The 23,869-nt window shown below is 37.0% G+C and overlaps 1 protein-coding gene across 2 annotated transcripts in view; it reads right to left on the bottom strand.

Annotated features, from left to right (window-relative positions):
• Window positions 1-23,869, bottom strand: part of KIAA1429 (KIAA1429 ortholog) — a 64,281-nt gene that overhangs the window by 23,810 nt on the left and 16,602 nt on the right. For both annotated transcript variants that reach the window (XM_010833498.1, XM_010833499.1), the window contains exons 3-10: window positions 22,973-23,059; window positions 21,765-21,813; window positions 20,116-20,284; window positions 14,207-14,329; window positions 13,365-13,637; window positions 10,376-11,516; window positions 6,351-6,842; window positions 5,186-5,340 (exon numbers count right to left, since the gene is read on the bottom strand). In XM_010833498.1, coding sequence (XP_010831800.1) covers window positions 5,186-5,340; window positions 6,351-6,842; window positions 10,376-11,516; window positions 13,365-13,637; window positions 14,207-14,329; window positions 20,116-20,284; window positions 21,765-21,813; window positions 22,973-23,059 — 2,489 coding nt within the window. The remainder of the gene's footprint in view (window positions 1-5,185; window positions 5,341-6,350; window positions 6,843-10,375; window positions 11,517-13,364; window positions 13,638-14,206; window positions 14,330-20,115; window positions 20,285-21,764; window positions 21,814-22,972; window positions 23,060-23,869) is intronic.

Genomic DNA, 23,869 nt, shown 5'->3' with positions numbered 1-23,869 from the left:
TGTCTAAATTATTTAAACAAGCCTTAAAATGAAATGTAAATGTCATACTATACTGGTTTAGAAATAAGAAGCTATCACTCTTAGTTATTTGGCTTCTGAAAACTTAAATGTTTATACGATTAAACCGAACTATCTAACTAAACTGAATTTTTCTATAGCAATCAACTTACAACATTAAAACAATTATAAAATTAACTGCCCATAAACAAACAAAATAACATAGTGCTTATTCACCCAATACTACCACTGATTCCCACACCTCCAAAACAGCATGCACAAATGTATTCATTTCTAACAGGATCAAACCCATGGAGGAACATTTGCTGAGGGCCTTTTCCTGTGACACAAATTTTAAATTTTGTCAATTTCCTAATCTGCCTTTACAAAAGTAAAAGTGATCACTCTCACCCCTAAAACAGTAACAGGAAACTTTGTTTGTGGAAGAAATACATGAAATACACCATTTATTGCAACTGAATCGCCTAGAAGCTATGCTGTAAAAGTGAAGTCAAAGTATTAGTCACTCAATCACGTCTGACTCTTTGTGACCCTGTGGACTGTTGCCCGTCAAGGTTCCTCTATACATGGAGTATTCCAGGCAAGAATACTGGAGTTGGTTGCCATTTCCTTCTCCAGGGGACCTTTCCGGCCCAGGAACAGAACCTGACTATCACCAAAAATGTTTTTCTAAAAGCATTCTAATGTAATAATTTCTAGACACTTATTAGAAGAACTGATGGAAACTGCAAATAGGAGTCGTCTCTCCTTGGTACTACACTCCTTTTTAGGATTACAACACTTTACATCTGAATATTTTTCCTATACAATTTTAAATTACCTCTTTCATGTATATAGAATATATATTGCTCAAATGAAAGATAAAACGAATAATAAATTTAAGCGTACTCATCACCCAGAATATGTACTAAAGCATTAGTAATACCTTTGAAGATGCTACACACCCTCTTTTTGTAAGGGCATACTTTGAGGGGGAAAAAACAATCTATTTTCAATATGGAAAGTTGAGTTTAGTATGCAACTTTTACTGGTAACACTTTAATCTTTTTAGGATTAATCCTAAACTTTAATCTTTTTAGGATTAAAAGAAAAAGAGGCCTGGGATTTCCCAAGCAGTCCAGTGGTTAACACTCCTCACTTCCACTGCAAAGGACACAGGTTCCATCCCTGGTCAGGGAACTAAGATCTAAGATCCCACATACTGCGCAGCATGGACAAAGACAAAAAAGAGAAGTGGCCACATGCTATCCTGACAACTACTGTGTTAAATTTTCTATTTGGCTAGTTTGAAAGCCAAGAACAAAAATAAAATAATAAAAACCTATAATTAAATACCTTGAACTTTTCAAGACTACCCACATAATAAGGTCCAACTTATTATAAACCGTATGAAACTAAACCATGCCCGTGGGGCCACCCAAGACGGGCAGGTCATGGTGGAGAGGGCTGACAGAATGTGGGCCACTGGAGAAGGGAATGGCAAACCACTTCAGTATTCTTGCCTTGAGAACCCCATGAACAGTTGGAAAAGGCAAAATGATAGGATACTGAAAGAGGAACTCCCCAGGTCGGTAGGTGCCCAATATGCTACTGAAGATCAGTGGAGAAATAACTCCAGAAAGAATGAAGGGATGGAGCCAAAGCAAAAACAATACCCAGTTGTGGATGGGACTGGTGATAGAAGCAAGGTCTGATGCTGTAAAGAGCAATATTACATACGAACCTGGAATGTTAGGTCCATGAATCAAGACAAATTGGAAGTGGTCAAACAGGAGATGGCAAGAGTGAATGTCAACATTCTAGGAATCAGCAAACTAAAATGGACTGGAATGGGTGAATTTAATTCAGATGATCATTATATCTACTACTGCGGGCAGGAATCCCTCAGAAGAAATGGAGTAGCCATCATGGTCAACAAAAGAGTCCAAAATGCAGTACTGGGATGCAATCTAAAAAATGACAGAATGATCTCTGTTCGTTTCCAAGGCAAACCATTCAATATCACAGTAATCCAAGTCTATGCCTCAACCAGTAATGCTGAAGAAGCTGAAATTGAACGGTTCTATGAAGACCTATAAGACCTTTTAGAACTAACACCCAAAAAAGATGTCCTTTTCATTATAGGGGACTGGAATGCAAAAGTAGGAAGTCAAGAAACACCTGGAGTAACAGGCAAATTTGGCCTTGGAATACGGAAAGGCTAATAGAATATTGCCACGAGAACGCACTGCTCATAGCAAACACCCTCTTCCAACAACACAAGAAAAGACTCTACACATGGACATCACCAGATGGTCAACGCCAAAATCAGACTGACTATATTCTTTGCAGCCAAAGATGGAGAAGCTCTATACAGTCAGCAAAAAACAAGACTGGGAGCTGACTGTGGCTCAGATCATGAACTCTTTATTGCCAGATTCAGACTTAAATTGAAGAAAGTAGGGAAAACCACTAGACCATTCAGGTATGACCTAAATCAAATCCCTTATGATTATACAGTAAAGTGAGAAATAGATTTAAGGGCCTAGATCTGATAGATAGAGTGCCTGATGAACTATGGACTGAGGTTCGTGACATTGTACAGGAGACACGGATCAAGACCATCCCCATGGAAAAGAAATGCAAAAAAGCAAAATGGCTGTCTGGGGAGGCCTTACAAATAGCTGTGAAAAGAAGAGAAGCGAAAAGCAAAGGAGAAAAGGAAAGATATAAGCATCTGAATGCAGATTTCCAAAGAATAGCAAGAATAGATAAGAAAGCCTTCCTCAGTGATCAATGCAAAGAAACAGAGGAAAACAACAGAATGGGAAAGACTAGAGATCTCTTCAGGAAAATTAGAGATACCAAGGGGACATTTCATGCAAAGATGGGCTCAATAAAGGACAGAAATGGTATGCACCTAACAGAAGCAGAAGCTATTAAGAAGTGGCAAGAATACACAGAAGAACTGTACAAAAAAGATCTTCAAGACCAAAATAATCACGATGATGTGATCACTCACCTAGAGCCAGACATCCTGGAATGTGAAGTCAAGTGGGCCTTAGAAAGCATCTCTACAAACAAAGCTAGTGGAGGTGACGGAACTCCAGTTGAGCTATTTCAAATCCTGAAAGAAGACGCTGTGAAAGTGCTGCACTCAATTTGCCAGCAAATTTGGAAAAGTCAGCAGTGGCCACAGGACTGGAAAAGGTCAGTTTTCATTCCAATCCCAAAGAAAGGTAATGCCAAAGAATGCTCAAACTACCACACAATTGCACTCATCTCACACACTAGTAAAAGTAATGCTCAAAATTCTCTAAGCCAGGCTTCAGCAATACGTGAACCGTGAACTTCCAGATGTTCAAGCTGGTTTTAGAAAAGGCAGAGGAACCAGAGATCAAATTGCAAACATCCGCTGGATCATCGAAAAAGCAAGAGAGTTCCAGAAAAACATCTATTTCTGCTTTATTGACTATGCCAAAGCCTTTGACTGTGTGGATCACAATAAACTGTGGAAAATTCTTCAAGAGATGGGAATACCAGACCACCTGACCTGCCTCTTGAGAAACCTATATGAAGTCAAGAAGCAACAGTTAGAACTGGACATGGACCAACAGACTGGTTCCAAATAGGAAAAGGAGTACGTCAAGGCTGTATATTGTCACCCTGCTTATTTAACTTCTATGCAGAGTACACCATGAGAAACGCTGGGCTGGAAGAAGCACAAGCTGGAATCAAGATTGCCAGGAGAAATATCAATAACCTCAGATATGCAGATGACACCACCCTTATGGCAGAAAGTGAAGAGGAACTCAAAAGCCTCTTGATGAAAGTGAAAGAGGAGAGGGAAAAAGTTGGCTTAAAGCTCAACATTCAGAAAATGAAGATCATGGCATCTGGTCCCATCACTTCATGGGAAATAGATGGGGAAAGAGTGGAAACAGTGTCAGACTTTATTTTTCTGGGCTCCAAAATCACTGCAGATGGTGATTGCAGCCATGAAATTAAAAGACACTTACTCCTTCGGAAGGAAAGTTATGACCAACCTAGATAGCATATTCAAAAGTAGAGATTTACTTTGCCAACAAAGGTCCATCTAGTCAAGGCTATGGTTTTTCCAGTGGTCATGTATGGATGTGAAAGTTGGACTGTGAAGAAAGCTGAGTGCCGAAGAATTGATGCTTTTGAACTGTGGTGTTGGAGAAGACTCTTGAGAGTCCCTTGGACTGCAAGGAGATCCAACCAGTCCATTCTAAAGGCGATCAGCCCTGGGTGTTCTTTGGAAGGAATGATGCTAAAACTGAAACTCCAGCACTTTGGCCACCTCATGCGAAGAGTTGACTCATTGGAAAAGGACTCTGATGCTGGGAGGGATTGGGGGCAGGAAAAGGGGACGACAGAGGATGAGATGGCTGGATCGCATCACCGACTCAATGGATGTGAGTTTGAGTGAACTCCGGGAGATGCTGCTGGACAGGGAGGCCTGTCGTGCTGCGATTCATGGGGTCACAAAGAGTCGGACATGACTGAGCGACTGAACTGAACTGATTATAAACTTAATACTTCATTCAATATACATTTAGAAAATAATACTTTTATCATTTTTCACTTGAGAATAGCACACATGTGTTAACCACAAATGGATTTCTAAGTTGTACTCAGAAATAAGTACATATTCAAAGAAAACACACACACCTAACAAACTGTACTTCTAAACTCCTGTACAAAACTGAACTTCTGAGTTCATCTTTAATTCTGTTTTGATTAGGAACTTCAACCACCCATAAATTTCCATGACTTTCCAGAAAAAGGTATTTTCAACAACTTCCTAAAAAAATCTTTTTAAGAATACCATATAAAATACCTCCAGAAAACGTGCTTTAACTTATACGGAAAGTTAACCCAAGGTGTTACTAGGTATATTATCAAACAAGATAAAGCCCCTGGTCCCAAATGGAAAATACGAACTGCTGCTACTGCTACTGCTGCTGCTGCTAAGTCGCTTCAGTCGTGTCTGACTCTGTGAGACCCCATAGACGGCAGCCCAACAGGGTTCCCCATCCCTGGGATTCTCCAGGCAAGAATACTGGAGTGGGTTGCCATTTCCTTCTCCAATGAACTACAGATAGTCAAAGGCTTTTTTTTCTTCACTTATCATAAATGCTTAAAATAAGATCAAGTGCCATACCTTGCAATTTAGCATTATTTTCGTCTGCTTTACAAAGCTTCAAGAGAGATGCTGCATGCTGCTCCAACATTTGGACGTCGCTGGAAGACTGAACCACCACCAAGATAAGTATGCACGCGTAATTATAAGCGACTGACTTCTTAGACTTGGAATCACTGAAACAAAAAATAAGGTTTTAAAGGTTTTGGTATGCAAATAATTTTTTAGGAACAATTTTTTAACTGTTTTTTTTTTTTAACTTGGTTTTAAGAAGATCAAGGAAATTTACCATGAAACATTACTAACGTTATGAAAACAGGAAATCACATTTTAGTTTAACCTCCACTTCACCTGAAACCACTACTTAAAAGTATATTAACAACAAAGCACATGCATCAAAATGGAAAGTGGAATTCTATTACAAAATATGATCATAACAATAAAATATGAGTAAGTACACTTCATCAGCAATGAAAGATTAGGAAGTACACTTCATTAATCTCCTTTAAAATGTTTTTCCCTCTGGATATACAGGAGAAAGTGTGATGAATCAACCTACCACCGTGATTATTCAGACTTCCACTACAGAACTATAAAGGTATAGCTAGGCATAGAAGCACTCTTGTTCGCCTTTTACAGTCCTCCCAAGAAATCAGTCACTCAAGGGGTCATATCAAGACTCAGATGCAAAGGACACCACAGCTTTGTATGGCACAAACCAGGAGGAACGAGTTTCTCTTCTCATAGACTAAAACCCTCTGCCCAACAGGGCAAGGTCTTCAAAAACCACCATCATTCTCAAACTCCCTCATCCAGTCAAAACACTTCTAAAGTCAGAGCATCATGAATAGCTTAGCAGGTGAGGGCAGAGCCACCAAGACAGTCCTCATGACTCTTAAGTAGTATTATTTCTGTGTCTTATGACTCCCCTCCACAAAAACCAGCAGGAGTACTACAGCTGCAATCTTTGTTAACTCTGTGGGGAAACCAAAGAAGCTACTATTTCATTTCTTTATATCCACATCTTAGAGAGTTCATCATTCTAATCCTTGATTAACAAGTTATAGGCTATGTAAAAAAATTATAGTTTTTATTTTCAAAACAACACATTCTTTCAAGAATCTACCCCACTAGTGATGTAGTTTTCCAATAAAACAGGAAATTTAAGGAGTAAGCATAAAATTACCCTAAGGCTTCTTTGGAATAGTACTCCATTAGTGTAATAAGACTTTGGAGATTTTTCTCAAGACTGAAAACATGGCCAACAGCTGATCTTCCCACAGGATTAAAAGTAATCAAGTAAAGGTTGTGCAGAGTTCCCAACAGATCTGAGTGGTCAGTTTCTTCACTGGCTGTACAATGCTGAAAATGGCTGAACAGTTCTGTAATACACTGCAATGTCTGTGTGGAGTCCTGCAGCCATAAGGCAAATGCATCATCAATAACACCATCAGACTGGAGACCGTCTTCTTCATCTTGATCATAAAGATGACAAAGAGCTCGGATCAACAAATTTGTTGCTTCATATTCTGACATAAAAAAAAGAAGACCCTTTTGTGACTGTGCAAGAAACTTTAAAACATCTTTTGTGGCTTGCAGCACACCAGGATGTGCACTTGTCACTGGAATTGACAGGAGCAAAGTAACCAACTCCAAGAAGTGATGACTGTGAAGATACCTGCAGAAGAAGTAACAAGATAAATGTTAAGTCAGTGCACAACATTTCATTTACTCAGTTTTCATTAGACAGGTAATGTTAAAAATTTTAGCAGCAATAATCCTTATCCTCAGCAATATACTGCTTTAATTAAAAACATAATGTGAACAGCAAATCTTCTCTCCACAGGACCAAATGAAAGTGAAAGTTCTATATGGCTTTTTCCTAGCATTCAAAAGAGGTTTAATTAGTAACTGTTGACAAATTTTCTCTTTCCAGAATCAACCTTGACTTTAAATTCTGGGCCTTCTTTCCAGGCCATTTATCAAATGCTCCTTCCTTTTTAACCATGGTCCTACTCAACTCATGGCATATCAGTATATCTGAATTCATGCATCTAGGAAGAATACAGTGCATATACTATAAAAAGCATTTGGTATATTCAGATTTACTACAGTATATCTGAACTGGTACTTCTAGAAAGAAAAAAAGGTCAAATTATCCATCTTCAGTACTTAATACAACAGTACTCTTTTATTACATCCAAGAACCATTTTTAGTACACACAGTTTTAGTAGAAAAGGTATGAATTTACCTAACACCCCTAACAGACACAACTGCTACTGATACAGAGTATTTTCATTGTCGTAATAATACTCTGTCCATCTATGCATCCCCCAACTAGCTCCTAATTCCTGGCAATCACTGATCTTTTTACTGTCTCCATAGTTTTGCCTTTTCCAGAATGTCACATAGTTGTAATCAAAAAGCATAAACTTGCCTTTTCAATCATATTTCTGCTTAAACGCAGACTTCTGTATCATGAGGAAAACACCTGCAGTAAATGCTCACCACAAAGGTAAACACCTCTACGCTCTTAAGAGCACCCTTAACCACCTCATGGAATGTTTTGAAAAGAGTTAACATGGCAGGCCTCAGAATGTTTATCTTAGAAAGGTTGGTCCTTGGCTGGCCTCTAGGGACTTGGACTTTGGGACAGCTTCGACCCATCAACTGATAAGAATACTCACTGCACATAAACTGTTTATGCAAATAATATGGTTCATTCTGAACACCTGCTTTCTCTTTGGCAGTCTGAAATTCTGGTACATGCAAGGTACTGGGTGCCTACATGGCTATCCCCCAACAGGAAGCTTGGATGCTGAGATTCTAATGAACTTCCTCAGTATGCAACATTTCACACGTGTCACAATTTGTTGCCGGGGGACTTAAGGGGATCCTTTGTGCCTAAACTAGGAAAGGACTCTGGAAGCTTATGACTCATTTTCCCAGGCTCTGTCCCATGTACCTCTTCCCTTTGGGGATTGTGTTTTGTATCTTTTTGATGTAATAAATCCTGGTTGAGATTATAACACTGAGTCCTATGAGTCCAGCTAGTCAATCTGGGGGTTACCTTGAAGATCCCAACATGGGACATCAGAGCCTTGCCATCACTTCAAACTAACCCTTCCAAAATGTAATTATTTCCCTTTTCAAAGTTCACTCTCCCTCCTAATTTATCAATTTCTGTCCATAAAATCACAGTTCCAATAGTTACCCTAGTTAGAAACCTCAAAGCATTTTAGCTCCTTCTTACTTTCTCTTATCAGGTCCAGTTGCCAAGTCCAAGTAATGCTCTCCACCACAAACTCTCAATATTGGCACAGTATTTGTCTTCCCATTTGCTATAAATGCCACTATACTAGGCCCAGTATTCAGCACAATACCCACACCCTGGAATCTTCAGACAGGCTTATCTACCTAATAACATCAATTTCTTTTTCATGGCAATACATCTCGTAACTATAATATAATCTTAGAACACTACTTCGATCATATCAGATCTGCTACTCTAAAATATTCAAGATCTTCCACATTCTAAAAACAAAATCCCCAGGAATTCCCTGGCCATCCAGCAGGTAGGATTCAGTGCTTTCACTGTCAGGGGCCTGGATTCAACCCCTGATCAGGGAACTAAAATCCCACGTACCAAGCAGCACAGCAAAAAAAAAAAATTAATCAAAAAAAAAAAAAATCCAAATTCCTTAGCCCAGCATTCAAAACCCTTTATCTCCTAAAATCTGACACCCAAATGTACGATCTCCAATTATGGGAGAACAAAAAACAACATTACTTAACAGGCCATTAATTACTAGTTTCCCCTCAATAACTATTTGGGAGCATCATCTCTTTTCTTATACTTAGTCACCCTCAGGGCATTACTTTAAGTCTTAATTTACAAAAAACATGACCAGTGAGAAGCACCTGTCTCCTCTACCGTCTCCATACTACAAAGGTAACTGTATTTGTATACTCAAAAGGCTTCCGTTCTCCTGTTCAAAGCGAAACCACTACACTTGTACTCTTGGCCTCATCTCCTACTAGATCTTGCTCTAGCAATTATCATCTTAAACTCCTGTACGAATTCAAGCTAAGGCAAATGAGTTTCAGCTAAAAACAGGAATGGACAGGTACAGATTTTAGAATGGACAAGTATTGATTTTTTGTTAATACATTATGCTCCAAAGCCAGGTAAAAAATAATCACTGAAATAAAATAATAAAAATGCAATCTTTACATTTGTTAAAAAATTATTTACAGGCAAAATGCCCAAAAAAAAAAAAGAAAAGAAACCCTCAAAAATTAAAGCAAATTTAAAAAATCTGTGGGTACCTAAAAATGGCAAAACTGTACCAGTAAATAACTAGAGGGTTAGAAGGCAGAAACAAGTGACAACTGAACCTGTAATGTATCTTTAACAAGGACTGTAAAATTAACTTAGTAAAGTATCAGCTTCACTTACAATGTTTTAGAATCATAAGGTAGAAAGAGGCTTACACAGAAAAGCTCTCTCCTTCCTATGCCATCCTCTTTGCTTCACCTTCCCAGAAGCCACCCGGCAATTTCTCCTTATTCTTGCTCACAGATATGCTAATATAAGCACTATGGTTGATTATTACTTATATCTTTAACTTAAGTTGCCATTACTACTTTTAAGTATTAACAAAATATAGCTCAAATACAGTTAACACACTTCTCACTATGACCTATTTTGAAGTATCAAGACATCCTTACAAAGACACACATTACCTACAGATTTTAAAAAAAACAAACAAGGGGCTTCCTTGGTGGCTCAGTGGTAAAGAATCGACCTGCCAATGCAGGAGACACTTCAATCCCTGGTCCAGGAAGATCCCACGTGCCACACAGCAACTAAGCCTGTGCACCACAACTATTAAGCCAGTGCTCTTGTGCCCAGGAACTGCAACTACTGAAGTCCATGTGCCCTACAGCCTGTGCTCTGCAACAAAAGAATCCACTGCAATGGAAAGCCCTCACACCGCAATGAAGAGTAGCCTCCATTCATCCCCAACTAGAGAAAAGCCCGCACAGCAACTAAGACGCAGCATGGCCAAAATTTAAGTAAATAATAAATAAAATTATAAAATAAAAAAATAAAACAAAGCTTTGTAGCTTTAAAAAAAAAAAGCAACCACATGCAACTGCCTCTAATAATTGGTGAAATATACTTTCCAAAGTCAAAAATGTCTCACCTAAAGAGAACAGGGTATGGATCATCCCTCTCTGGTGGACCGGTAATACGTGCCATTGTTGGGAAAGACTTAACAGGAGGTTGGATCATTGTATGAGGTGCAGTTTCCATTAAATGAAAAACTTCCTCTAAGAGGTTGATAAGCTTTTCTATTTCTCCTTCACTTATATTTGAGGATTCCAGAAGATCCATATCCATAGAAGCCTCTACCTCGTTTTCATATTCTGGGTTTGTTCTCTCAACTCCAGCATCAGTATCATGATCAGGTTCACTGTGGTTAGGAACAGAAGAAGTCTTCTCTGCTAAATGGTCACCAAGTCTTTTAATCTCTGACAAAATTTCATAGAAATGGCATTTCTGAAGAACAGCTGAACCAGCAGTGACAACCCTCACAGTCTGATCTAAAAGTATGAGCTCCAGAAGTTTTTGATAGCCACTTTTTTCACTCTGCCTACTTCTCAAAAAAGCTTCCATTCCTTCTGTCATACTAATGACACTGTCCAAAGCTTTAAATGCATTTAATTTAAGGGAAGATGAGACATGATCAGCAAACAAGAGCTCAAATAAGCCACTGATCACTCCTGCTTGTAGCAGTCCCATGACTCCTTGGGTCCCACATTCTGCTAGTGAGGACACTAATTTGGTCCCAGCTTTGAGCTGTCGGACATTTAAGGCAATGGGTTGGCGAAGGGCTACTTGTAAATTTAAAGCTTGCATGGTCCAGTCTATCAACTGACCAAGGGCGTCTTGTTTTGTATTTTTCAACTGCAAATAACTTAGTCCTTTTATTATTAAACTTGGAATTTCTTCTAAAGCTGTTACCCATTTTGCACCTCTATCTTCTTGATACAAATCCAACAGTTCAGTCAACTTCACTGAGGCTTCTACTGCCCCTGAGTTTTCTTTATCTGGACCTTGGTCCTTCATCCTGCTGATTTCAATTTCAAAGGTAGTCTTGTACGGACAGCTGAAGTGTAACAGTGGTACCAGCTCCCTATCATATGGGTCATATGTCATAGGAGGGACTGAAGCTAAGTCTTCAGCAGTGTATTCGACATCGAAGTTTGGATACTTGAATGTTTCACGTTCCAAGTCAGCAATTCCATCTTCATCACTGGAAATCTGCTCATAACCATCATCCCCTGAAAATCAGTTTAAATAATACTTAGTTGTTACATCACTGTTTAGTGCAAAACAATCTGGTTAGTCAAAATAAATTATTTAATAACGTGGCAAAAAAATGAAAAGTAATGATTCCATCAACAATATTAACTTCTGCCTCAACATCTTATCAACACTTATTAACATTTTATAACTCCTAATAGAACAATTATAAAGAAACTTCATAAGCAAAACCTTCTATTATATCTGTTCAGCTTTACAATAACTCTGCTATAAATCTTTTCCTCACAGAAATAAAATAAGAAATGTCTCAAAAAAAAAAAAAGAACCAAAAATATCTCTCAGGAAGGAAGAAATTAAGCTTGCCTTCTGAGAGAGTATTTTTAAGATGGAAAAAATGAATCGATGGGCCAAAATTATTAAATTAACTAAGAATTAATACCATAATTACCAAGTTACACCAAATATTGTCAGGAAAAACATTCTAGAATCTCATATTCCTTCACTTCTACTCCTCTGTATTTACCTATTACATAGTTCCCAGTTCTGTATCATGTTTTTATGGAAAATTTGTTTATAAAAGTACCCATCTTTGCCAAAACAGAGTTTAAATATCATGACACATGCAGCTTTTCCCTCTATTTAGTAATACAGGACTAGAAACAGAAAATTTGTTAGTTTTAAACACAACTGTTACCTGGCTGTGGTAAAACAGAGATGAGTAACAACAGCCTAAGAAAGAAAAGGAAATGTTTCCACGGTACTCCTCCAGTAACAGGCCTCTATGGACATTCTTAAGCTCAAAACAACTTAGCCATAGCAATACACTCATATTTGAAAAGAAAGGGCCTAAAGAGACTTGATTCAAGACTAACCCCCAGATGTCTTCTAGTAAAAATCAAATTAACCAGCCTCATTCTCTTATCTTCTCTACAAAAAATGTCCTCTGATTAACAAAGCCTGCCTGAAATCTAACTGCTACTTGCTAAATGCAATAAATCTAAAAAGGATTTTGTGGTATCTTAGAAATGGGGTCAGTTAAAAGAGTTATCACTCAATAACTCAATTACTTATATTTTGTAAAAGGGCCCCTGTAATACTGAAATGGTTCTCATTCTCATGTAGAATGACTCTCCTCTTTACTATCTTATAGAACAAAGCAGATGATCTGTCATTGTACATAAATACTTTAACATTACACTCCATCTACTGGACAAATTAAGAGTCAATTAGCTTGAATAGCTCTTTTTGCTTTCAAAGGAAAAATAAGACCTAACTAAAAGACTGCATCAGGCTGCCTTATGTCCCTCTGTAATTGAGATTTTTTTTTCCTTGTAAAAATGTCTAATAATAATGCAGATATCATTATTCGGCCAAAATATTGAGGTGACAGACATCTTTAGGGATTCTAGGCAGCTTAAAACACCACTCCTCTGAAGACAGATCACCAAAGCCCTAATCACCATGTATTTGCTGCATATTCTTGCTTCCCTGGGCAAAGCTGATGGTATCAAGGGGAAGCTGATACCACAGCAAGCCAAACAGAATCTCTGTCCCAGAAAACTGGAAACAGATCTGAGACACAGTCAGGCAGTTTAAATTGGTTGGTTAAAGAGAAGATATTAAAGATGTGGGGTAAATAGAGACGTAACAGTTAGTTAAAAAAAAAAAATCACCTAAATTCATTTTCCTAACTAAATAACAGATAAACAAAGCAAAGAAAAGATAGAAATCCTCAAGTCTAGTCAAGTCTCAAGGCCCGGCTGACTCTTGGGTTTCTTGGAAACCACTTATCTCAACTATAAATTCTTCTGCATCAAGCTAGTTTCCAGCACTTAAAAACAAGAAGTCCTAGTTAATTCACCCACCTTCACCTTCTTCATCTTCTTCACCTTCTTCCTCTTCATCCTCCTCTTCCTCCTCAGGGATACTATCTACTGTATGGCGATCATCTTCATCCTCATCCTCTTCTTCCTCTACATCCACGTCATCTTCATCATCTTCTCCTTCTTCTTGCTGTTCCTCTTCTACCTCTCCTTCATCAGAATATTGACTTTCCTGGGGAACAGAATTCCGATCAGGAGAAATGGGTTCAAAGTAATCTTCTCTATGAGGAGCATCCTCTTCCTTGTCACCAGACACTGAAAAATTGATATTTAAGGCACAGATTATTTTAACTGTTTAAATAATAATAGGCAGAAAGACTGGATATTGCAACTATTTAATGATATTTTGGATGATTTAGCTCATAAACACACTTAAAAAAAAGTGGTAGAATTACTTGCTCTTAAAAAATATTAAGAGTAAACACTGCACAATTTTCTAGAGTGGGAATTAACAAAGTATGCTATTTTATGTTCTTACACAATAATCCTCTTTTTTAGCTATTAAGTAACTACAGAGTTTTATCTCTTCCAATACATACAGGTTATTTTTACTGGTGCTTCTCTATACTATCATTATAGTACATTAACATTTTATTTTCAAAGCAATGTTGCTTCAGTTTCAAATGAATTAACTGATTTCTTTTTTAAACAAATTAACTTGCCAGCAACAATAACAATAAAAAAAACCACAAGAAAACACTGTTCAGAATCGGGGTGGGGGATATTCATCAAGATTTGATTACCAGCATCTATTTTTTTTCCTCTAATAAAAAAGTAGTATTACATTAACATTAATCAAGAGAGGGAAAAAATATTATTTCTACCTGGCAACGGCATGGGATCATCTTCGTCATCATCAGGGGGCGGGGGTCCTGGTGGAGTTCTTGGTCCCCTTGGCTGTGGTCTTGGAGGGCTTCCATTAAATTGATCTTCTTTCTCCCCATCAGCTGATTTTATTAGAAAAAGAAAAACAACTTTAAAATTATTAAAGTTAGTAATATAAATACATGACAAAATTGCCATTGATCATTTGGGTTTTCATCCTCAGAATTTATTAACTTTTTTGTTCCTAACAGAACAAATGTCTGTTGTCTAACAGAAATTTTGCTAATCAGTTTATATTGAGAAAGTTAAAATCTCTGACACCCATATACCAAAATATAATGTATGGAACTCTTAGGAATTATCCAAGAAATGGAGACTTATTTTCTCACAGGAAGATATACACAAATGCTCATAAATAACTTTATTTGCTAAAGTCAAAAACTAGAAACTTATCTAAATGTCCTTCAATCACTAAACAGTTAAATAATACATCCATACTATTTATTACTACTCAGCAACAATAAAGAATGATCTACTGATACACCGAGAAAGTAGATAAATTTCAAAGAAATTACAGTGAATGAAAAAAGCCAATCTTAAAAAGATCCCAACTTCATGATTCCATTTTGTAACATTTATGAAATAACACAATTACAGAGACAGAGAATAACGATTGCCAAAAATAGGTATAGGTGGGATGAGTGTGGCTAGGAAGGGGTAACACCAGGGAATACTGTGACAGTACAATCAAGGATCTTAACTGCAATGATGGGTATGCAAAACTATACATGACATAAAATTACACACAGCTACACGTATATACACACACACGTGCACAAGTACATGTACAAACTGGTGAATGTGAACAAGCTCTGCAGACTGTAACAATGCCAATATTGTCTTGATACTGTACTAGAGTTGTCAAAGATGTTAACTAGGGGAATCTGGGAGGAGTGCACAGGACTTCCCTACACATTTCTTTGCAGCCTTCTATAAATCTGTAACTATTTCAAAACAAAAAGTTAAAAACATGCACACACATATAAATGCAATATATGAGCTCAGGTGTCCATTTTAAAGCAAGTAAGAGTGAAGTCAGTCAGAGAGAGAAAGACAAATGTCATATGATATTGCTTGTGTGTGGGATCTAAAACAAATTATACAAATGAACTTATTTATAGAACAGAAAGTTACATATGTAGAAAACAAACTTATGGCTACTGGAGGAAATGGCTTATAGCTACTGGAGGGAAAGGAGTGGGGATACACTGGGAGACTGAGATTGACACATACACACTAGTAAATATAAAATAGGTAACTAATGAGGACCTATCATAGTACAGGGAACTCTACTCAGTTCTCTGTATCAACCTGTATGGGAGAAGAATATAAAAAAGAGTGGAGATACGTATAACTGATTCACTTTGCTGTATATCTGGAACTAACACAACACTGTAAATAGAAATTATACTCCAGTAAAATTTTCTTTAAAAGTCAGTAAATTTTTTTCCACTTCTCTTTATTTGATGTATAGCTGATTAACAATGCCATGTTAATTTTGCTGTACAGCAAAGTGACTCAGTTATACACATTCTTTTTTATATTCTTTCCCATTATGGTTTATCTCATACAGAATGTAATTCTTTGTGCTATACAGCAGAACCTTACTGTTTATCCATTCTATATGTAATAGTTTGTATCTAACCCTAAACTCTCACTCCATTCCTCCCCACCCCTGCTTCCCCACTTGGCAACCATAAAGCTGCTCTCTGAATCTGGGAGTATGTTTCTGCTTGGTAGACAGGTTCCTTTGTGTCATGGTTTCATTCCAGATATAAGTGATATCATATGGTATTTGTCTCTGACAAGTCAGTTGACTACACTTCGATAAGACTAAAGACAATAGAAAATATCAATGAAACTACAAGCTTAGGAAAGATAACATTAGTACACATTTAGCTAGACTCACTGAGGAAAAAAAAGAGAGAACTCAAGCAAAATCAAAAATGAAAGAGGAGATATTACAACTGATACCACTGAAATACAAAGGATCATAAGAACCTACTATGAACAATTATACACCAACAAGTTAGACAACCTAGAAGAAATGGATACAACCCTAGAAACATACAACCTACCAAGACTGAATCATGATTAAACAAAATATCTGAACAGACCAATTACTATAAGGAGATTGAATCACGAATCTAAAACCTCCCCAAAACAAAAGTCCGAACCATATGGCTTTACTGATGAATTCTACCAAATGTTTAAGGAAGAATTAATACCAATTCTTCTCAAAGCTTTCTAAAACTCATTTGCAAGGCCAGCATGACTCTAATACCAAAACTATACAAGGATGTCTCAAGGAAACAGAGTTGTGTCGGTGTGCTCAGTTGCTCAGTTGTGTCTGACTCTGTGCAACCTCATGAACTGTGGCCCACCACGCTTCTCTGTCCATGTCATTTTCCAGGCAAGAAATACTGGAGCAGGTTACCAGTTCCTTCTCCAGGGGATCTTCCCGACCTAATGATCAAACCTGTGTCTCCTGCTTCCCAAGCAGATTCTTTATCACTGAGAAGCTCAAAAAAGAAAGTTACATTCTCCAATTAAAAATAAATAAGTTAAAAATAAAAGAGAAAGGTACAGGTCAATATCCCTGATGAACATACATGCAAATATCCTTAATAAACTATCAGCAAGCAGAATTCTACAATACACTAAAAGGATAATACACCATGATCCTGTGGGATTTACTCCAGGGACACAAAGGAGGTTTAGCATCTGCACATTAGTCAATGTGTTAACAAAATGAAGGATAAAGTCATACGATCATCTCAACAGACGCAGTAAAATAATTTGACAAAACTGAAATCAATTTAAGATAAACACTCCCAACAAAGCAGGTACCGAGGGACTGTACCACACCATGTGTGTGCTCTTGGTAGTTCAGTCGCGTCCAACTCTCTCTGTGACCTGCTTTTTAGAAGTTCACTTTACACCACTTTACATTTACAAAAACTTCATGTTAGCACCTGTTTTCACTAACCAAATAAACTTTGCAGTGAGCTGTTATAGAGGGAACATAACCCAAAAAAAGTCAGAGTGGCACCACCAAGCTCCTTCCCCAGCAACTACACTTAGCATCTCAGCATTAAGCCACCACAGCTTTGAATTATGTCTGTGAGCATCTGTGCTCTATCTCAATTGACTTTGTACATCCAGTAGCAAGATGTATCCTAAGGTAATTGTTTCTTCACTTTATATCATTCTGGCTTACAAATGGTTTCACAGGAACACACTTTCAGAGAGCAGGGAAAACGTGTATAATATACAGAAAACCCTACAGATTCCATTGGATTTCCCAGGTGGCTCCATGGTAAAGAATTCACCTGCCAATGTAGGAGACACAGGTTCGATCCCTGGGTCGGGAAGATTCCCTAGAGAAGGAAATGGCAACCTACTCTAGTATTCTTGCCTGGAGAATCCCATGGACAGAGGAGTCTGGCAGGCACAGTCCATGGAGTCACAAGAGTCGGATATGACTGAAGGAAGACTCCATCAAAAACCTATTAGAACAAACAAAAGGTACATGGAACGATGCTCAACATCATTAATTAACATGGAAACACAAATCAAAACCACAATGAGATATCACTTCACACCTGTCAGAATTTGTTGCTTTTTTAGTCTCTAAGTTGTGTCCAACCCTTTGCTACGCCATGTACTATAGCCCACCAGACTCTTCTGTCCATGGGATTTCCTAGGCACAGATATTGGAGTGGGTTGCCATTTTCTTCACCAGGGGATCTTCCCAATCCAGGGATCAAACCCACATCTCCTGCTTGGCAGGTGGATTCTTTTACCACTAAGCCACAGGGAGTGGCTATTACCAAAAGACTAGAAATAACAACTGTTGGTGAAAATGTGGAGAAAAGGAAATCTTCATGTACTGTTGGTGAGAAGGTAAACTGGTGCCGCTAATAAGAGGAAAACAGTATGAAGGTTCCTCAAAAAATTAAAAGTAGAACCAACATAATGATCCAGCAATTCCATTTCTGAGTATTTACCCTAGAAAATAAAAACGTTAATTTGAAAAGTTATATGCACTCCCATGTCCACTGCAGCATTACGTACAGTAGCCAAGAAACAAGGTAAACATCTATCAACAGATGACAGACTAAAGACAATGTGGAAGGTGTGTATGTGTTATTCCATACACATATTAATACAACGGAATACTATTCAGCCACCAAAAAAAGAAAGAAATCTTCCCATCTGCAACAACATGGACCTCAAGGGCATTATGCTCTGTGAAATAAATCAGAGAAAGCCAAATACCATATGATCTCTCCTAAATGTGCAATCTAAAAAAAGTAAGTTTAAAAAGAACACCAATAACAAGCTCATAGATACAAAGAGACTGGGTGGTGGTTTCCAGAGGGTGGGGGGTAGGGGTGAGTGAAATGGATAAACTGTTTTTGTTTTATATAAATAAAATTTACAAAAAAGACCAAAGATACAAATACAAGTAAAATATACTTCTCTGCCCACAAAAAGCTCACAGTCTAGAAAAAAAGACAAATGAGCACAGAAGAATAAAGGATACAAAGAAAAGTGAAATTATTAACTGTGCTTAGCAGATAAGATACAAGAAAAAAGATTAAACTACAGTGTGTTGGCCATCAGAGACAAAGACCTCACACAACAGTATCATATAAGGGTTAAGAGAAACAATGGTCATTTTATTTGTGCTCATAAAATGCTAACTGTAAAGCAAACTATTTTTCCCTATGACCTCAACTGTAATTTCAAAATTTATTCCCAAATTTCCTTAGTTCCACTAGTTCAATCTCTTTATTACAATGAGTAATACCAAATGAGGAAAACAGACCCTGGAAAACATAAGCCTAACTGCCTGCTTTCTATAAGGGAAGTCCCTGAAGTTTATCAGAAGGCTTATGCTTTGTTTTGTTTCAGGGGGGTGGGTGGGTTTGTGGGGGTGTTTTCTGGGAGCCACGCTTCATTGTATGTGGGATCTTACCTCCCCAATCAGAAACTGAACCCTCGCCACCTACACTGAAAGTGCAGAGTCTTAATCAGTGGACTGCCAGGGAAGTCCCTAGAGCTGTTATTTTCCCAAAAGGGGAAAATCTCCTTTAGCTAAGATTTAGACATATAAAGAAATCTGATAAAAGAAATGCCGTTAACACATACCAAACTTACTGCCTCTTTTTTTTTTAATATACACTAAACGTTCATTTCGTGTACTTCTGAAGGCCAAGGAGTCTGACACCTGACACCAGCATGCTCGGGTTCCATGAGAGCGCTCTTCCCGGCGCGCAGACAGCTGCCTTCTCACTGTGTCCTAGCAAGCCACAAAGAGGAAGCTCTGGCCCCTCTTCCTCTCTTTTTTATAATACTATTTATTTGGCTTCACCAGGCCTTAATTGTGACATGTGGGATCTTTAGTTGCAGCATGAGAACTCTTAGTTGCGGCTTGTGGGATCTAATTCCCTGACCAGGCATCCAACCCAGGTTCCCTGCACTGGGCACACAGAGTCTCAGCCACTGGACCACCAAGGAAGTCCCATTCTCTAATTCTTTGACAGACAATTTTCATAGTAAATCACAAATAACCATGTATTCTATTATCATTTATATATTTTAAAAAAAAACGAACAAAAAACCTCATATCAACTAAAAAAGCATTTTTGGAAAGTACAGGAAGAAAATAAAATGCAACCACTTCAACAGAAAAAGAAACTCTTCTAAGAAACAATGGAAGACTGACACATAACTTGTCAAGCCTTAAACAAGGTTCAAAAGACACAAGAGTTCTTTGAGTTACCTTTCCCACTGTAATGAAAGTAAGTTTCACTGATAAAACCAACTTTAAAACTCTCACCATGCTTTGGATTCCTTTTCACACTTGGCTGTGGCTGGGGAGGCGGTGGAGGAGGAGGTGGTGGTGGAGGGGAATCTCTGTCGTGACTTAGGACTCTGTCCACTGATCCGTATATTGCCAGCGTCAGACAGTTGTACCAGCCTCTCAGCACCAAACCATCAGTATTCACCTGATTTGGTGGGACGGGGACAGGGGAAGAGACATCTTTCAAATTAATGTTTTAATATGTCAGAAGTAAACTGGTATTAAATTACTCTGTGGGTTCAACTAATATCTAAAAGCATGCTGAAAAGGTAAAGATCAATATTGGTGGAAATTCACCCAGAGGCACAACTTTTACATGGCCCTCTAGAGTTATCATATCTAAAACCGTCTCAAGACTATATCTCCTCAGTCCTATACTTTAGGTCAATTCTATTCAAAAAGCATAACCAGATTCCTAACCAAGAGAAGAGAAATAAAAAGGAAATTAGAAGGGAGTTACTGCCGATTAATAAATTAAACCCAAATAGTTACAGGGGTCATGAAGATACACAAAAGTACAAATTGTGTCCAGTCTCAAGAATTATAAAGCCCATGAAATTATATGGCATTCTTTTTATTAATAAATGCCCAACTCATACATGCAAATCAGGTATATTCTATGTACCCACCCCGTACTTAAAAAGTAAGGGTAACCAGAGGCATTAAACAAATTATTTTTGCAAAGACACTTTATCCTAAAAAGATCAAAGACTTTATCAAGGCCATTAACTCTCAATATTTCCTTATAAAATAATTTTACATTTTTCAGAGCTTATCTACCAACAACAGAAATATTAACAACAAATAAGAAACTGAGACTGTCAGCAGGAAAACCCCGAAACCAAAGTCCCTGACTTCTGAGTTCTTCTCCCACTCTATAATGTTGGGTAAAGATGAAATAATAAGTGGTAATGGGATCTCTTCTAGAGAAAGAAATTATTATTTTCCTTGCTCATCTTAGCAAACTCCAGCAAAGTGACCAGAAGTAAGGCTCAAAGATTATACCCATGGACTGACAGACTCTGAACAGAAAAATCACTAGAAAGAAGATAAAGAGATAGAGAACACGATTTTTAGTCTAAACAACGTGCAGAATATCAAGTACTCCTTCACCAAAACAAAGAGCAGGCTGAATAGTCCCATACTAGATCATCATTATAGTTAGAATTTGGCTCTTTCATGAGTCAGATCTTTTAGATGCTTTTAGAATGGCAATTGGTATCAAGAAAAAAGACACATTTCTGATATGCAAGGAAGAAGTATGAAATACGAATTTTTAAAAAGACACCTTAATTAAGATATAATGGTGTTTAATAATTTACCACCATCTTCAAAATTCGCCCACCTAAATGAAAAGAAGGAAAAGCAGATGCTGGCTTTTTCCTGACCCAAGTATGAAATTAGAATGAAGAGCTACATAGGTATATAATAGCATTACAATGTTTTTGCTCCGTTTGAAAACAGTTTCTGGAATACAAAGGAATCAGACAAGAAATGATGAAATTCTGCAGAACTCGAACGAAATAAGCTAACATTCTGCATCACTGGGTTTATCTGGATCAAAACCTCTGAATGGAGGTGAGAACAATAGTAGTAACAAGCTGAAAACTGACTTCCACGATTACCTTTGAGTTGGGTCTAAAGATGATGGAAGTATTCTCATCATATTCCAGGCTGTTAAAAGAGAAGGAACAAATACACAGGTTCAAACACTGAACATCACAGTTTATGAAGATTCAAATATTTCAATCAAACACTAGATTTTTATTTTAATAAACTACAAAGTTTGAGTTTAATTTACTCCCCACAAAATGATATCAAGTATAAAACAAATCCCCCAGATTCTAGTTCAATTGCTTTCAGGTGAGTGTAGATGTCAAGGTTTGTTTAAAAGCACCCCATGCAATTCTACCACATAGCCAGATCAGAGATCCACAGCCCTATAGTCTTCAAAAAAAAAATGCATACTGGGATTAAAACTTTTTTAAAAAGCACCTATTTTATCAGGTAGGTACCAACTTTAAAAAAAATCCTATATATTAAAAATTAGCTGCATCAGATTACCTAGGCTCCCTTCATTTAAAAAAAAAAGGTTAAATTATCAATGTAATTTAATAATAAATGAATGGAGAATCAATAAAAGAATAAGCAAAGTCTAAAAAATTTACTGACAGGGACAGGAAAATCTCCATTTTTAAGCTGCCTTTAAAATTTTTTATTTTATAAATGAGTAAAACCATTTAATGGTTAATTAATTTGCAGATACCAAAACAACCAGTGTTAATAATACCAAGTCAGTATGCATTAAATTATTCAAAGTAGGGGTAGCTATTAACAAAATTCTCATTTTACAAACATGTGGCTATGGAATTTTAAATTATGAAGCAGTGTGACGTAAAAACCACAGATAAAATCTCAATGCATTTATAGAGGTTTTTTTTTAAGAATCAAAAAGTAATATTTTCCAAATTAGAAGGTTATTACCAAATCATATGATATGTAGAAGAAATGCATACACCAATAAAAATCAAACAAAAGATGGTTAATGTTTCACGCCATTTAAAGTTTTATTTTATAAATAAACACAACTTGTTCTTAGGAGCATGACATTTCCTTAATATTGTCAACTGTTAAAATTAAACCAAATTCTTGGATCTACTATCATATATAGCCTTTTCTTCTACCAAAAGAATAAAAAGGTTTTGCTTACTAACTTAGGAGTGTCTGGAGAGATTACCTAGTAAGTACATACCTTCCCAACCTATCGAAAGAATAAAAAGGTTTCGCTTACTAACTTATGAATGTCTGGAGAGATTACCCAGTAAGTACATACCTTCCCAGCCTATCGAAAACCGGGGCACTTGGCTTGCTGACATTGTTAAAGAACAAGTCTAACTGAAATGTATGCGGTGAGGTCTCCCTGTGAATGAAACAAAGGTGAAACATCAGCCTTTACAATATCCAGTTCCTAAATTAAAAGAAAAAACAAAGTCAAATGTAAGAGCAAGTCTAGAATTAAGATAAAATATTCCCAATATTTAAATAAAACACAGAGTTAACTGCAATATTTCCTGTAATTTTATTCACAATCCAATTCTCAAGTAGTCAACTATTCACTTTGAATATTACTGAAAAGTTTTTAGCCATCAAGTATCTTTTGCCTGCTGCTTGGACCATTTTAAAACACACAGACATTTAAATTTTTTTATGCATTTTAATGGAAAATGCTAATTAATTATATAGTTTTTTTATTCTTTATATCATTATTTTATTAGCAAAAAAGAATCAGGAGTTAACGTTAAGTTGTAAATAATAATTACCATTTAATTTCAGCTTAACCCATATTCATACAGGACTATAATAATTTGAGCATCAGAGCCCTAAACTGTGACTTAAAGCCTAAACTGTAATTTGTATAGCATTAAATTACATAAATCTTTTTTTATAGACTTATCTAGTAAAGTTTAAAGCCTATTTAATTTGCATTAGAACGAAATCTTATTATATACCCTTGGCTGAAATTCCTTTGCCTCAACTAAAATCAGTTTTTAGACAATGCATGCTTTGTTTATTCACAAAAAATCTAAATGGTAAAAAGTGTAATGCCCAAAGTACTATGGAAGAGATTCCCTTATGTATTTCTGGTAGAAATACAAACAGGTACAACCATTCTAAAACACAATATGGCAATACAACTCAGGAGACTGAGAAAATGTTCACACCATTTAAT

This window comes from Bison bison, unplaced genomic scaffold (genome assembly GCF_000754665.1).
Source record: "Bison bison bison isolate TAMUID 2011002044 unplaced genomic scaffold, Bison_UMD1.0 scf7180017863702, whole genome shotgun sequence".
NCBI lineage: Eukaryota > Metazoa > Chordata > Mammalia > Artiodactyla > Bovidae > Bison > Bison bison.
Note: the sequence above shows the minus strand (reverse complement) of the source record. Positions and strands in the feature narration are given on the sequence as shown.